Raw genomic sequence first — 16,333 nt, 5'->3', positions numbered from 1 at the left:
ACAACGGGGCCACCGAATTTGGCAATTTAGGGGTCCCTGGTGACCTCAGCCAGAGAAGTGCCAGAGACCATGTGGGAAGGAGGCAGAGTACAGATAAATTATAGGATGATGATGATGTGAAGGGTGGGCTCCAGGGACTATGAGCAGGGAACCTCCCTGCTCCTCTGAAAATAGAGAAAACTGGGCATGGGGCATATGGGGACTCTCTGCACTATCTTTGTAATTTTTCTGTGAATTTCAAGCTGTTCTAAAATTAAAAGTTTATTTAAAAATATAGATGGCAAAGAGGTAAGAGTGGGTGTGGCTAGAATTTGTAGGTGGCTGGGGGAGGCAGGAATTTGAGAAAGAGAGCCTGCAGGTGCAGGTAGGGCTTCTGTGTTTTGGATGTGAAACTGAGCAGGAGGCTGGGGAGGGGGCTTTGGGATGGGGAAGTGAAAGCTGGGAAAAGTCAAAGGAAGCAGGCCTGAGATCCCTCGACCTACCTTTCCCAGGCACCCCTCAGCCCTGCCATAGGGTCTTCCTCTCTCCCTAGAATCCCACGGACTCTGCTTGGGACTTGCCCCAAGTGGGGGCCCTGGAGAAACTGACAGGGCCAGGGGTTCAGGGGTATAGTGCTGAGAATTCCCCAGGTGGGGGCCTGTGGAATCTTTTGAGTTTTAAGGGGTTCTTCATACTCTATAATAAAGTGCTGGGGTCCACTGCTGGAGATCAATGTGCATACTTCTTTCCTCTTCTTGGTCCAGCTGGTTGGTTACCCAGCTCAGAATTTGGAGGCCCAGCCCCACCACCTCCCAGATTGGACCAGAAAAAGTTTGCTCAGGTTCTGCCACCTCCTCTGGGAAGACAGGGGTGGGAGGCTTTGCAGGTGGTGGTCAAGGCTTCTGAGAGCTGCAGAGGGTTTCAGGAGCCCAGCTTAGGAGCACAGTTGCTCCAGGAGGGCCTGGCAGTGGTGCACACTTCTCTGCAAGAGACTCCTCTGAGGAGTTTTCTGTGTTCAGAGCTTTGGGAACTAAAGGTGCCAGGGGACTGGCCCTAGAGAGCCCTTGGAGAAGCCCTGCCCTGGGAGTCTGGGGTTAAATGCTGCTTCCGGAACTCTACTCGGGATTCCTCTAGGAGACCCGAGGCTTGGGAGAGAAGGCAAAGGCTTTCCTAGGCTGGCCTCACTGGAGAAGGCTCAGGGGGCAGCTGGTGGGGGAGGGGTGCTCAGTATAGAGCGGGGCGGAGATGAGTTAGAGGTTGGGAATGTCGGAGTAGGAAGCCGAGAATGGTCTAGGAGGCAGGGCTGGAGGAGTGTGGTTGGAACAAAGATCAGAATAAGAACAGCATAGGCTGGAATAAGGAAGGTGCAGCTAGGGATGGGGTCTGACGAATGGGTAGGGGTTTGCGCCAAGCAAACGGTTGGGAGTGGGGTTGGTACTGGGAGGGGAAAGAAATGAGGATGGGTTACAGATGGGCCAGGGGTTGGGGATGGAGGGTGGGATGGAGCAGGGATGGGGGTGAGGCTGGGGTGGAGGGAGATAAATGAAGGACAGAGTGGGGCTGGGCCGGATTGGAATGGAATGGATTTCCGATTGGGGCAGGGAGTTGGGAAGAAGACGGCTGAAGTTGGGCCTGGATAGGGCTTGGTGAGGTGGGGATGGGGAGAGGGGGATCAAGGCGGGGGGCGGGAACGGAGGCCCTAAGGTTTGTGGCTGGGGACGCCACAGGGGAGAACTGGGACGTGGGAAGAACGGCCCCTGGGTGCGGAGAGGTAGACCCGCCTGGGCGCGGCGCGCAGGGGGTTGGGGGCGAGGGGCGTGAGGGCGCCCCGGGGCAGGCCGGGAAGGGGGGGCGGGCCTCCCCCTGGGCCGGGCCGGGGCGGCGCTAGGACCGAGCGCGCGGAGGGAGCGAGCCGGGCGGAGCCAGCGCCCCCCGCCCCCCGCCGGCCGGCTCCCCTCCCCCGGCCGCTGGCTCGCTCGGCTCGCAACGCTGCAGAGGCTCTGAGGCGGCGGCGCGGCGACTCCGTCTTTCCCTCCCTCCTTCTCCGTCCGTCCGTCCGTGCGTCTGTCCGTTCGGCCTCGGTCCGGCCCGCAGCATGGCCGGCGTGAGCTTCAGTGGCCACCGCCTGGAGCTGCTGGCGGCGTACGAAGAGGTGATTCGGGAGGAGAGCGCGGCCGACTGGTGAGCCCCCCGCCCCCGCCCCTCAGCCCCTTTGTCCCCGCGCCGCCGCCGCCGCCGCGCCTTTGTTTCCACCCGGCCCCGCCGCCCCGTAGCCGGGAGGGAGGAGGAGACCCCGAAATGCTGCAGCGGCCCGGGAGAGCCAGGGAGGAGCTGCCTTTGTGCGCGCCGGGGGAGGGGCCGGGCCGGGCCAGGCGGGGCACCCGCGGTCCCCGAGCACCCGGAGACGGCCCCAGCTGCGCGGTGGGAACGCTGGTGGCTGGACGCAGGCTGGAGAGACGCAGGGTCCAGATGTGTGGCCTGGGGCTTCCTGGCCTTGCAGAACTCCTCCACCCCCTCCTCCGCCTTGGGCCCCGGTGGGGGGGACAGGTGTGCACCGGGAGGCCAAGGGCACCTTCTACACCTTCGAGCGGGCGGGGACCGAACCGGCAGAGCCAGAGCTGTCTACCCGGCCCAGCCCAGCCGGCCACCGCACAAAGGAAAAGCTAGGGCGGGGGAGGAGCGGCGCGGAGCGGGCTGGGGGCCGGGGCGCCCCGCCCACCGGGGGGCCTCTCGGAGTTGGGGTGTGATGAATAGACGTTCGCTGCCACACGGCCACCGCCGCCGAGTGCCTCCTGTTCCCCTCAGGGGTCGAGGAGGCAGGGCTCAGGCTTCTCCCCGAGGCGAAGAGGGTTGCAGGGACTAGGCACCCAGGCTGGGAAGTGCCAAAGGAACTAAACTGCCTGCCTAGGGTGCCAAGTGGGGTCCCCGGGAGGGAGCCCCCAGGCGGACCATTGTGGAGAGAGTGGAGGGAGTTTTCTGAGAGGAATGAGGGGGTGAGGAGATCCACGGAGCCCCTGGCCTGGTGGCCCAGTGGCAAGGGGCTCTCAGCTACCGCGGGGATGGGGAGGAGCTGGGCTACCCTCTCTCCCCTCCCCAGCTGTTGTCTCCCCCTAGGAGGTGGGTGGGGACAGACCACCTGCTTTGGGGCTGGAGTCCCCAGAGTGGCAGAAAAGCCAAGGGGTTCCACACTGCCCCATTCAGGAACCATCATCTCCCCAAAATATTCTTCTTCTGGGGCAAGTGCCCATTCTCTTCCCTAGGCCTTTTCTCCCCTTGGCAAGCAGGAAACACAAAGTGATGTAAGATCTGAGGGGCCACACTTGGGCTGGCTTCACCCTCGTGCTGGGAAGATACTGACCTGGGGGCTGGAGGAGGGGACAAGATGGCCAGGCATCCATGCCACAGTACTGCAGCACTGGCGGGCGGCCAGGCCTGGAGGGATGGACGAGGCAGACAAGCAAGCTCTCGTGTCCTGCGGGTCAGTCACAGGAGAGGCCAAGACGGGCTAAGCAGGCAGGCGGCCCACCCTCTGTCCCAGCCCTGTCCCAGGGGGGCTGAGATCATGGGAGGAGTTGAGGGCAAGTGGCTGGCTTGGCCTGGTGGAGAAGCTGGCCATGGGATATGGGCCGTGCCTGGAGAGAGGCACAGCCCACCTCAGAATGCTCTTCAGTCTGGGGGTGCTGCCTGTCACCACCCCATTTCCCCCCACCTTCCAAAAAGCGGAGCTCCCACAACCACTGCTGGCCCGCATCCTGCTCAGCGGAGGCCTGGGCTCCCACCACCCAGCAGCATCCATGTGGCTCAAGCGAGTTATTATTCATCACTGGCGTGCGTCACCCCCCCCCCCCACCCCGCCCCGATCTGGGTTGTGTGTGGGACACTCACAGATGTACACATGCACCCTCGCACATACACACATTTGCTCACTCCCAAGGGCCCAGATAAACATTTGGTATAAAGGATGTGAGAATCATCAGGGACATGAGGGCCCCTAGCACCCAGCATAGAGCCAGGGTACAGTGGGGTCTTCAGACTCAGGAGCAGACTCTGCACTGAGGCTGGAGGAGGGTCTTGGATAAAATCACCGTCTGGGCAAAGGGGGCTTGGCACTGCCCTCCTGTGAATAGGGAGTGAGGGCGGGGGGAGATCACACCCAGGTGGCTTATTCTGTAATAAACTGCTACCTGATGCTGGGAGCAGGGGACCATGGAACCCAGATTGTGTAGTGAGAAGAACTGGTGTTACCCTGGATGTGACCTGACTCACTGTATGACCACACAAGTCCCTGCTCCTGTTGACAAGCAGGAGAGGGATTTGGGCTCAACCATACCCAGGATGCTCAAGGCCCTTTCAGTTCTAATATCGTGAGAGTGCAGTTGTCCTGAGGAATCCACCTGCCGTGCAGCCCCCATCCTCAGCTCAACCCAGAATCTCCCTGGAACTGCTACATTCCATCTCCCACTCATCCCGGTCCACTTTTTCTGGCTGAGATGGTTGCTAGATGGCAGATACCAACTAGAACTGCTCTGTGCTGTCTTGAAAGTCTGAGTTAAGTGTCCCACCTTCACAAAGCTTACGATTTGGAACGGTGTCTGTCTCCAGGGGTTGGAGGTGTAGATTCCTGCCCCTCTCCCCCGCCAAAGATTCCTTTCGGTTTCACCAGCTCCAGCCCACCCGAAGCTCAGGTCACCTCGAATGAGTTTGAGAAGCACAGGTCTAGTGAGATCCCAGGCAGCTTCAGGCGCCTCTTCCCATCCTTGCTGGGGTGTGGTCAGCACCCCAGGGAGGGAGGTGCAGTGCAGGGCAGGGCTTCCTGGGGAGCTGGCATCGGGGCCCTGAGGGGTTCCAGTCAGGGGTGGGCCTGGGATGGAGAAACAGATCTGGCCTTCCTGTGAAGGGAGACTCATGCAAAGGCTGTAGGGTGAGAAATGCCCAGAACTGTGCTGGACATCAGGGAGCCATCCAGTGTGATCCAAGTGTATGGCATGGATACGGAGGTCTGGCTGGAAAGGCAGGTGGGGTGGAGCTCAGGGATGAAGTCCTGCTGCAATCTTTGAACTTAGCTGTGGTTTTCACCAGGTAAGGGCCAGGGCCGCAGCACAGAAAGGTGACTGAAGGTGGGTAGGCAAGGAGTAAAGAGTGGAAGGGGCAGGACACGTGTTCTTGGGAAGAGCCACAGAGAGCCTGGGAGAGTCTGACAAGTCACGCCGGGGAAGTGTGACTTGATGGCTAGTGCAGTGTCTGGGAACCAGAGTTGTGGAGTCCTGCCTCAGTTTCCCAGCTGCGGGATGCAAAGGGGCAGATCCTTCTTCTCTGAGGGCCTTTTGTTTCCCGTGGCAGCTTAGGGCAGCCAGACAGGTGGTGGGACAGCTGTGTGGAGAAGGCAGCTGCCAGGGTTGGGGCCCAGGCAACAGTTGGAAGGGGAGTTTCTGGCCCCACAGCCCACCTGTGTCCCTTTTAGGAGGGAAGAGATCCTGAGATGCGGGGAAGGGCTGGGGGCCCATTTGGCAGTGACTTGTGCTGACCTCATGGGGCTGGGCCTAGACCAGGCACTCCTTCCGCCCTCCTCCCACCCTCCCTCCCTTCTTTCTCCCTCTTCTCTCCTCCCTCTTTCCTTCCCACCCCTTTCCCTCCCCGCCTCCTTGGTTTTCTCTTCTTCCCTTCACGCCCCTCCCTTCCCTTGTCTTCTGTTTCTGCCTCCTCTCCTCGCTCGCTTTCTGTTCTGCTTCTCTCTGGTCTCCTCCCTCCTCTCCTCCTAGCACCCTGCCTTGGCAGTTGGGAAAAGGGAGCTTGAGGGAGGGGCTGAAGCCTCCTTGCCCCTCCGGCCTTTCTTCCCGGCCCCAAGCCTGTCTTCCTCCAAGTGGGTCCTGGGAAAGAGACATTTCTCTCTTCCCTTGTGTAAAATGGATGTTGAGCCACTCCTACCTGTGGAGAAAAAGCTAGGGAGGAGGAAGGCTGCTGGGTCAGCTCTCTGCCAGAGCTGAGAGGGAAGGAAAGGCCAGCAGTCCCCGGAGACCAGAACCTCAGCTAGGGCAGAGGCAGCCTAGGGCTGGAAGGCCAAAAAAGCGCCGCCGCCCAGAGGCCAGAGTCCAGGCAAGAGTGGCCATGGTGACCTCATCCCCATTTCAGAGAGTCTGAGATTGAGGATGAGGGTGTGTCCCCGGGGTCCTTTGTGTTCAGGAGAATGCAGCTGGGTGGGCTAGTCGCGTGCCAATTGCTGGGTTGCCATGGTTACCAGGGGGATGCCCAGAGCTGAACAGCACCAGGTTCTCTCTCCCTGCCCCCCCTTGTGGTGGGGGAGGGGCAGTGGGTACCGAGGCACGCGCCAGGTACGTTCCTGGCAACCACCAATGGGGGATGAGGAGCTGTAGCCAGGGAACGGTAACCAAGGAACCCGTCGCCTTGGAATCTCCATCTCACACCACTGGCTGGGTTGCAGGCTGCTAGGGCCAGGGCTCCGAGGACACAACACATTGGCTTACTGGAAGGGAGCCACTGGCCAGCAATTCCTTCCCCCTTGCCTGCTTTCCACCTGATCCAGGCCTCCCTCCATCAAATCCCAAACTGTCCCCCACTGAGTTCCAGCCTGAAATGGTGCTTAGCTCTGTTGTCATGGTGATAAGGCTTAAGTGCTAGGCTGGAATCCCCCCTCCTGCCCTGCCCCCTCTGTGTCCCTCCTACCCTCCCAGAGCCTTCTCCACCCAAAACTGGCTGCCTGGGCCCTGACAGTTCTCCGAGCCACCCCTCCCTCTCCCCAGGGCTCTGTACACATATGAGGATGGCTCAGATGACCTCAAGCTTGCAGCATCAGGAGGTAAGAATTCCAGCCATTCCTTTGTCTTCCTCCCCGCCCCCTCCTCCGGTTGTTTTCTTCCCCACCCGTCTGGCTCCAGGCCACTTCGATGGCTTGCTTGCCTGCGTCCAGCAGACCATTATTTGTCTGGCAAGTGTCCTTCCTCCAATCATCCCTAAGATCCCCAGGGTGGGGAGGGAGGGAGACTGGTTTCCTGTTTGATTAAGAAAAGACAGAGCCTCAGAGAAGGAGTGTGACTTGCCCAAAGTCACACAGCTAGGCGGGAAGGGACCTGACAGGGATGACCCTGATCACCCCACTTTCTCCAGAGCCCAAAAACGTTTTAATTTACCTCAGTGGGTGCTAGCACCACGTGAGACTTGATGTGTGAAGAACACATCCCCAGTTCTCCAAGGTCCTGGGGGATTAAAAGGCAAAACTCACACCTGCCTGCTACCTCTTTCACACCAGCACAGAACTCTGGGACTTGTAGATCTCTGGGGGTGTCTGCAGAGCCCACAGAGGAGTCTTTGCTTTGGATTCCAGGCCCTTTGTAGGGGAGGGGTTCAGGAGATTGGGCCTGACAACCCTCCTGATTCCCCCAGATGGGGGCTTGCAGGAGCTCTCCGGCCACTTTGAGAACCAGAGGGTGATGTATGGCTTCTGCAGCGTCAAGGACTCCCAGGCTGCTCTGCCAAAATACGTGCTCATCAACTGGGTATGCACCAGTGGACTGGGGAGGGGAGCTGAGGGCCCCAGAACAGTTCTCCTCCATCCCACTCTACTCACTGATGCTGCGGGAAGAGAGCTCCAGGCTTCAGCCTGCCTCCAACTCTTGTCTTTTCCCTATCCCACTTTGCTGTGACTTTGCAGGTTGGTGAGGATGTACCTGATGCCCGCAAATGTGCTTGTGCCAGCCATGTGGCTAAGGTGGCCGAGTTCTTCCAGGTGCGCGTGGGGTCAGGGCCCGCGGGGGTTGGCGACAGGCGCAAGGACTGGCTGCCTGAACCTGCCATCTTCCTGTGGCAGGGCGTCGACGTGATCGTGAACGCCAGTAGCGTGGAAGACATCGATGCTGGCGCCATTGGGCAGCGGCTCTCCAATGGGCTGGCACGGCTCTCCAGCCCTGTGCTGCACCGACTACGGCTCCGTGAGGACGAGAATGCCGAGCCGGTGGTCAGTGTGCGGGCCCTGCCTAGCGCTCCGCTGGCCAGTCCCCTCTCGGTCCTCCCTGTTTCGTGGGAGGGCAGAGGGGTGTTCCCGAGCACTTGGCCTGTGGGCTGCCCTCACACCAGGCCCCTTGACTCTGCAGGGCACCACCTATCAGAAGACTGATGCGGCTGTGGAGATGAAGCGGATTAACCGCGAGCAGTTCTGGGAGCAGGCCAAGGTGCAGACCCCGACCCTGGCCTGCTGTCTGGGCGGCTCCTCCCTGTCTTGACCCCACAGGGCTGCTCCGGCTCCTCTCCTAAAGTCCCTCCCTTCAGCAGCAGGGCCCATCCCACGTGCTCCCTACACTGAAAGCCCCTGAATTTCCAGAACCCTGGGTCAGGGATGGGGGTGGGGGGTGATGGGGAGGTGGGCCACAAGCTCAGGGCCTGCACTGCCTTGGCATGGGGGGGACTGCAGAAGGAAGAAGAACTGAGGAAGGAGGAGGAGCGGAAGAAGGCCCTGGATGAGAGACTCAGATTTGAGCAAGAGCGGATGGAGCAGGAGCGGCAGGAGCAAGAGGAGCGGGAGCGCCGATATCGGGAGCGAGAGCAGCAGATTGAGGAACACAGGTGTGTCCACGGCTCCACCCCCACCTTGGGCCGCGGCCCCACGTCGCCAGTCCTAAGGGCTCGCCTGCACCTTTCATTCCAGGAGGAAACAACAGACTTTAGAGGCTGAGGAGGCCAAGAGGCGGTTGAAGGAGCAATCCATCTTTGTAAGTTCTTAGCCCACGGTTTCTCTCTGCTGGTCAGAGAAGTGGGGATGGTCCCTGAATTACTGGGCCCCTTGGGGGATAGTCAGAGTCTTGGGGACAGTGCTGAGCATTCAGGGTACCCCTGCATCAGCATGCGACGTCCTGCCATGTCAGGCATGACCCCTGATCATGTGGGGTTCTGTCCCCTGGCTGTGGGTAGAGACCTCTTTGGAGAAGTTTATACTCTAGACTGAAAGAGAACATCTACGTTGACCCAAACCCTCACTGACCAGGCTCCTCCTGCCCCCTTCCAGCAGGACTTGAGGGGCTCAAGGTAGATTAGCCGTGCTTCCTGTACTTAATGGGACTTGAAGCCTGGTCCCCATTGTAGTAGTGCTGTAGAGCCTCTGAAAGAATCTGGGCTGGTGCTCTGAACATCTGTGTACAAGTATGTGTAGTGTCTCCTTTAGGGCAGGCACTTATTCCAGGGGTACTTGGCTGAACCTCCAAACATTGGGATGGCCCTAGGATCATCATGGATTGACCCTTTCACAACCACAGTGGAGACAGATCTTCGTGCTTTGAATTGAATTTTACATTTGAGAAATAGTGAAGATCATTCAGTGCTGAGCATGGTACAGTTTGAGACAGGAGGTAGGCAATAGTTGTCTGGACTGAGACTATGGTGGGTAGCTGTTGAACCATGGGGACTCAAGCAGACTTCAAGGTCACACCCACAGGAGGCTGGGAGGGAGGTGGCAGGACAGACCTGCAGGCACTGGCATTAATGGCTATCATAGATCATTCCACTCACATTAGCCCCTAGAGGGTGGAAAGAATGTGTGGGTAGTAAGCTCCAAAGTCATTCATTCAACAAACCCTTGCCACCTCCCATGTGCTGGTGTTGGAAATATGGTGGAGAGCAAGATGAGCAAGGCTCTTTTACAATTAGCTGATGAAATTTACTGCAGCAAAAGATACATAACATAAAATGTACCATCTTTACCGTTTTTAAGTGTACTGTTTCATGGCATTAAGTGTATTTATTTTATACAGCTGTCACCACTGTTTATCTCCAGAATTTTCTTCATCTTCCCATACTGAACGTCGTATCCATTAAACACTAACTCCCCATTGTCACCTTTCTCAGCCCCTGGCAACTGCTCCGTGTCTGTGATGTGACTAAGTACCTCATATGAGGGGAATCACGCAGTTATTTTAACATTTATGACTGGCTTATTTCACTTAGCATAGCATAGTATTTCACTTAGCATATGTATACCAGATTTTGTTTATCCATTCAGAGCAAGGTCTTTTGGGGGAAAAAAACCTTATTTTTATGGAAAATTTCACATACATGCGCACACAAAAAGTAGAAAGAATAGTGAACCTTTGACTTGATCGCTTATCTTCACCAATTACCAATGTTTCAGGCAAAGATTTACAGTGTTATACCATTATTTTATAGTCTCATCTGGCCCTTCAAGTATGGTTCATGTGACAGTGACAGTAGGTATTTTAACAGGTCACTGTGGTGACCCTGCAACTTCAGGTCCCCTGAGGAAGGTCCCACACGAGAAACTTTGGAATTTACAACCGTAAAATGCTTTCTTTTGACTTGACGAGGTACTCTGCTTTCTCCCTTCTGATAAGAATTGCCTTCCATATGTGAGTTCCCTTTTTGCCTGGGGTACTAGGAGTTTTCATTTATCTGAAGATTCTGAAGCACAGCAGCGCCGTTGTCCTTTCCAGTCACTGTGTTGATGTGTCTCCTACCCCCGGCTCTTGATTTGTTTTCATGCTTCTCACAGTGTTGGCAGTTAAGGCTTTTGTGGTAAGCTGCCTCTGGCCCTTTTTTTTTGAATGAGGCAGAGGCACCTAGTCCTGTGACACTAGACAGGGGTGGCATAGCAGCAGAGGCTGGTGGGATGTATGTTTTGAGGGAAGGCAAAGAGCTTGACTAGAGTCCCTTGGAAAGTTGGAGGAGAGAGCGAGGTCAGAGGAGGAGTTTAGACTTCCTTCTGGGAGACAAGAAGTGGTGGTGAGGGTGATAGCCCTCGAGGCTGTTGGTGCGGTGAGGTCAGCTGAGGAAGCGGGTGCCACTGAACATCAGGCAGACCGCTCACACACACACATAAGTTCTCATCCTGTGTCACCCACAGAGGGTGGGGAGATAATCCAGAAACAGGAAATTATGACACAGTGTAATCGGTGTGTGGCTGGAACACCTCATGGGGGCCCAGGGAAGGAAATGACCTGAATAGGCCAAGGGCCCCTTCCCCAGGAGGCTGTGCTGAAGCTGAGGCCGGAAGCAAGAAGAGCTGGACCCAGGGTGGGGGTCAGGCACATGGGCAGAGAGATTCATTTCCTCTGCCAAGGCCCAGAGTTGGGAAGTTGTATGCATGTTACAGGACCTACAACTCCATTGTGCTGAGGACTTGCTGTCTGCATCTCACAGGGTGTGGACGAGTCAGGGCAGCAGGGGAGTGTTGGGAGAGATGATGGGCTGAATCAGACAGGGAGAGGGGAGGCCCAGCCAAGAACCCCGAGCTATCTTTACTCCTGGGGCTGCAGTCCCCAAACATCAAGTGAAGTGGGCATGGTGAAGGGCAGTAGGGAGTGGTGGGGACTGGCAAACAGGCAGCTGCACTGCAGTTCTAGTCGAAAGCTGCTTTGGGGCACACAGGCCTGTGTTGCCAGGGCTGCTGGCATTTTCAAGAGAAACTGAAGACCCTGATTTCAGTAAGAAACTTGATTTGTGAGTGAGTGAGTGACAGTTGCTCAGTCGTGTCCGACTGTTTGCTTCCCCGTGGACTGAAGCCCACCAGGTTCCTTTGTTGAAATTCTCCAGGCAAGACTACTGGAGTAGGTTGCTATTTCCTTCTCCAGGGAATCTTCCCGATCTGGGGATTGAACAGCGGTCTCCTGCATTGCAGGTAGATTGATGATTTTTAAGTGATGGCAATTAATTATGTTTTGGAAAGATCCTTTCAGGGTCTATAGAGAAAGAAATAGGGGGAAAGAGCAAGGAGGCAGGGGACTAGTGAAGCCTCAGTCATGATACCAAGATTCAGGCTGCACGGATGGCCAGGTCCTGGGGTAAGAGGTTCGAGAAAAGTTAGCCACAAAGCTGGGAGTGTTCCTGTATGGCCCTGGGTGCCCAGGGGCCTGTCTGGACTGGAGATGAGGCAGCTGAGGACCTTGCAGATGAAAGGTGCTGTGGGAATGGGTCATGAAAGTGGTTTCTGGTAGTGAAAGAAGTGGGCTGTAAGAAAGCCCAGAGTTCCTGTGGGGGTAGAGTGCTCAGAACACCATCCCTTTGGTTTCCAGGGTGACCAGCGGGATGAGGAGGAAGAGACTCAGATGAAGAAGTCAGAATCAGAGGTAGAGGTGAGCACTGTGGGGGGGACCAGGCATCTGAGTTTGGCCCGGCTGCCTCAATCCGGCCCCGCCTGTCCTGACTCTCCGTGTGCCCCCAGGAGGCAGCAGCCATTATTGCCCAGCGACCTGATAATCCACGGGAGTTCTTTAAGCAGCAGGAAAGAGTCGCATCGGCCTCCGCAGGCAGCTGCGATGTGCCCTCACCCTTCAACCACCGACCAGGTAGTCCCAGCTCCCACACCCTTACCCAACCCCCACTCCTCAGGTTTTGGTCTTGAGCCTCTTTGGGACCTTCCTCGGAAGGGAAACCTTGCCCAAGGACCCCCTGGAGAAGCTAAGGCCGAGCATCACGTGTGCTTCCACCCACCGCCTCCAGGTGGCAGGGCTGAGAAGGGCTCGAGCAGAGCCTGGTCTGAGCGATGGGTGGTGCTAGAGGCCATGGGGGCTGAGGGATCCCCCTGGCTGCTGTGAGTGGCCCTGCTGGGATTGCACTTGTCATCTGAAGAACTGTAGGTGCATGGGGAGTGGGGCCTCGTCCTGTCCTGAGATTGAGCAGCCTGGAGCTGTACTCCGGGATCCCTGTTTGGATTCTCCCTGGATGGCTTCCAGCTCTCCTTGAAGCACCTTCCTGCTCCCTGTCTGCTGGCCTGCTTGCCCCTTCTGTGTGCTTGGCTCAAGTGCTAGGGCTCTAGGGGTGGGGCAGGCTGTTCCTGGGCGCGGGCGGCCCAGAGGCTGGGGGGCTGGCTGCATCGTGATGTGTCAGGCTCTCTACCGTGTGTGGCTGTTGCTGGTGGCAGTGGTCTGATGGCTTGAGGCTCTGGTCCAGCTTGGCTGAATGTGTGCCCTGGCTGAAGGCAGCTTGGACATCCAGGGCCGGCCTGGGGGTGGGTGAGGCCTCAGGATGGGGGTGGGGGAGACTGACCCTCTCTTGTCCTCTGTCTCTCTCTCTCTGTCTGTCTCTCTTGGCAGGTCGTCCGTACTGCCCTTTCATAAAGGCATCGGACAGTGGGCCTTCCTCCTCCTCCTCTTCCTCTTCCTCCCCTCCACGGACTCCCTTTCCCTATATCACCTGTCACCGCACCCCAAACCTCTCTTCCTCCCTCCCATGTAGGTAGCAGTCCCAGGCCTCTGCGGGAGGGGGTAAGGAGGGCCCCGCTTCCCAGCAGCCCCCCTGCCCTCCCCAAGCCTGATCGCCGATCTCTGGTGTTTATCCCCAGAGCAGGTACTGCCTGCTTCTTTCCCCTGGCCCTGAGGGGCACTGGCCCTCCGGGGGCCTGGCTTACAAGGTCTGGAGCTGTGGTCTGGCCCCTGGGGGGCCTGGGGAGCTCCCAGCCCCCACCCAGACTCCAGAGAGGAGGGGCTGACCAGGCCCCAAGTTGGACAGTCCTGTTTCTCTCTGGCTCCTTGGCCCTCACTGATCAGCCTGGGGTTTTCTGTCCCACAGGCAGCCACCTGGACAGCCACCGGAGGATGATACCTACCCCGCTCCCTGCCCGGAGCCCCTCTGACTCTAGCACGGCCTCCACCCCTGTTGCTGAGCAGATAGAGCGGGCCCTGGATGAGGTCACGTCCTCGCAGCCTCCACCACTGCCGCCACCACCCCCAGCAGCCCAAGGTATGTGAGGGGGCCCTAGCCCCTGGACTGGGAACTCCAAGTGGCCGCTCTACGGCCCTGATAGTGGCTGGGGCAGGGACTAGCCCTAGTCAGACCTGCCTTTTCTGGACTTCAGTGTCTTCCTGGAGTGGGGACTGGGCCTTCCTCCCAGGGCTGCTGAGCAGTTTAAAGACTACGGGTAAAGGGGCAGCAGGGGCCACTGGGTGTTAGAAGGCACTCTGCATGGAAGTCTTAGTGGAGGCCTTCTTTCTTGAACTCTTCAGTGGGTAAGCAGGGTATTCTCGGGTGGCTGCCCAGGGCCCGCATCCTTTCCTGGGAGCTGATCACGTGTCTCCTCTGTCTTTGCTTCGACAGAGACCCAGGAGCCCAGCCTCAGCCTGGATAGTGAAGAGACCAGCAAGGAAGCCAGAGCAGCAGCCCCTCAGGCCAGGGCTGGCCCCCTGGAGGAGTCCCCTCAGGCCTCAGAACCTCCCAAGGGCCAAGGCAGCCCCATGGAGGAGAACTTGATGTTCATGGCATCTACAGAGCAGGCAGACCTGGCTGCTTCTCTAGAGCCTGCCGTGGCTGGAGCCTCTACAACCGACAGCCCAGCAGCTGATGCCATTGAAACCGACACTGCCGCTGCTGACACTGCTGTTGCTAACACCATCACCCCTGCCACTGCCAGCCTCATTGACCTATGGCCAGGCAATGGGGAAGGGGCCTCTGCACCCCAGGCTGAGCCTCAGGCCCCCACACCACCTTCAGGTGCCGAAGTCATGTTGGCGGAGGTGCCCCTGCTGGATGAGGTGGCTCAGGAGCCACTGCTGCCAGCAGGAGAAGGCAGTGCCAATCTTCTCAGTTTTGATGAGCTGCCTGAGCCGCCAGCCACCTTCTGTGACCCAGGGGAGGAAGTAGAAGGGGAGCCCCTGGCTGCCCCCCAGGCTCCAACTCTGCCCTCAGCTCTAGAAGAGCTGGATCAGAAGCTGGAGCCAGAGCTGGAACCAGAGCCCCACCTGCTGACCAATGGCGAGACCACCCAGAAGGAGGGGACCCAGGTGGGGCTGGGGCTACCTGATGGGATGGGAAGTAGTCAGGGCTGGAGCAGGGGGCTGACCCTTGGTTCCTCAGGCTTGCAACAGTACCCTGCCACCTTTTTCTGTGACCCACATTGTTGGGGGGAAGCTATTTCATTTCCCCTCCATGGGCCAGCTCTGCTTTTATTCCCAGGGTAGGCATCTGTGTTTCCCTGGCAACCACTGATGGACTCACTGGTTGCTGGGGAAACGAGCTCAGGCCTGGTAGGTCAGCCCTAGTCCTGCTGGGTGGGGCCCAGTGACTTGGAGCTTTTCTCCTGCAGGCCAGTGAGGGGTACTTCAGCCAATCACAGGAGGAGGAGTTTGTCCAATCAGAAGAGCTATGTGCAAAGGCTCCGCCTCCTGTGTTCTACAACAAGCCTCCAGGTAGTGCTGGGATGGATGATGGAGAGGAATTTGGGTGGGGGTGCTGCGTTCAAGTGTGGCCAGGCAGCCCTTCCCCCATACACAGCTGGGACAGCTCGCTGGGGTTGGGATGGACACAGGCATGGATCTGCTGAGCCATCCTAACTCCCTTCCCTTCCCCACATCATAGAAATCGACATCACCTGCTGGGATGCAGACCCAGTACCGGAAGAGGAGGAGGGCTTCGAGGGTGGTGACTAGTCGTGGTGCCTGCCCTTAGGCTGCCCTCGCCAAGGCCGCCCACCTGCCCCGTCTCTGGCCAGATGGTCCACAGTGCCTGCACTCGCAGCAGCTCCGCCTGGCACCCACTCTGGATTCTGGCCCTGGCTGGGAACTTGGCCGCATCCCTACCCACAGGGCCCTACTTTTACAGCTTTTCTCTTTTTTTTTTTTTAAAGTTGATAGGAGACTTGTACAATTGACTGGTTTTCCTCCCGTTGGTAGTTAAGACGCTGTTGCAAATTCCACCCCCTTCCCACCCGGTCCAGATTGTAGCTCTTAGTCCTTCCTGCTCACTCACCTGGCCGGGGTGGAGGCCTCACCTGGCGTGGGGGGGAAGTTCTGGTGGGAAAATGTTCCCCCCACCTCTTTTCCTAGTTTTCTGTTTCTTGGAAAAAATATCACTTTGTATTCTCTGTCCAGGGCTTCAGATATTTTGCACGAATTTTAAAACATGGCAATAAATGGCTCGTGGGCTCTGGCTCCCTGGGACACCCCTCCCCGCCCTTCTCTTGACCCCTCCCCACCTGGCCCAAAGGAAGAGAAGCAGGCCTAGCTGGGGCCTCTCAGCTTCCCTGCCCTTTCCTGCCCCCTCCTGCTGGGCAGGTCCCAGGCTGGAGGCCCTAGGCGTGATTCAGGTCAGGGCTATGGGTGGCCCCTCTCCACCTCCTCCCTCTTTGCTTGGGTTCCTTTTTCACGTTCAGTAACTGTTTTTTGGAAAGCACAAACTTCTGTAACAGGTCGTGCTCATGTCTGTTAATAAAGAAATCCAGATCCCTTCAGGCCTGCTGCTCCGGGCCTCCAGGGGCTGATCTGTGGTGGGCCGCCTGCCCCGACCCCATTCCCAACTCTTAACTACCTCTAAAGCTGTGAGGGCATCCTCACCAAGGCCCCAAGGAAAGTGGGGTATAAGACACTCAGGGGAACCAGGCTGACCTCAGCTTTAGCTCTACAGCTTG

The 16,333-nt window shown here is 58.0% G+C and overlaps 1 protein-coding gene across 2 annotated transcripts; it reads left to right on the top strand.

The window, feature by feature from the left end:
* The first annotated feature begins 1,863 nt into the window (after positions 1 to 1,863).
* Positions 1,864 to 16,156, top strand: DBN1 (drebrin 1). 2 transcript variants are annotated; one of them, XM_070465156.1, is made up of 15 exons: positions 1,864 to 2,160; positions 6,738 to 6,793; positions 7,378 to 7,490; positions 7,646 to 7,720; positions 7,802 to 7,948; positions 8,085 to 8,162; positions 8,402 to 8,553; positions 8,636 to 8,699; positions 12,009 to 12,068; positions 12,158 to 12,281; positions 13,029 to 13,166; positions 13,504 to 13,674; positions 14,029 to 14,711; positions 15,014 to 15,116; positions 15,286 to 16,156. In XM_070465156.1, exons 1-15 carry the CDS (start codon positions 2,075 to 2,077, stop codon positions 15,354 to 15,356), a joined length of 2,121 nt encoding a protein of 706 aa, XP_070321257.1. In that variant the 5' UTR covers positions 1,864 to 2,074; the 3' UTR covers positions 15,357 to 16,156. The 2 variants fall into 2 exon arrangements, with proteins under 2 accessions (XP_070321257.1, XP_020729672.2); XM_020874013.2 differs by lacking the exon at positions 13,029 to 13,166.
* The last annotated feature ends 177 nt before the right edge of the window (positions 16,157 to 16,333 follow it).

Source organism: Odocoileus virginianus, chromosome 3 (genome assembly GCF_023699985.2).
Source record: "Odocoileus virginianus isolate 20LAN1187 ecotype Illinois chromosome 3, Ovbor_1.2, whole genome shotgun sequence".
Classification (NCBI taxonomy): Eukaryota; Metazoa; Chordata; class Mammalia; order Artiodactyla; family Cervidae; genus Odocoileus; species Odocoileus virginianus.
This window is presented reverse-complemented; position numbering and strand designations above follow the sequence as displayed.

Excerpts from the sequence above, each read along its gene's own strand:
- DBN1 (XM_070465156.1), top strand. The coding sequence starts at position 2,075 with ATGGCCGGCGTGAGCTTCAGTGGCCACCGCCTGGAGCTGCTGGCGGCG. Across the intron at positions 2,161-6,737 it reads GAGGAGAGCGCGGCCGACTG|GGCTCTGTACACATATGAGG; the intron begins GTGAGCCCCCCG and ends CCCTCTCCCCAG. Across the intron at positions 8,700-12,008 it reads TGAAGGAGCAATCCATCTTT|GGTGACCAGCGGGATGAGGA; the intron begins GTAAGTTCTTAG and ends TTTGGTTTCCAG.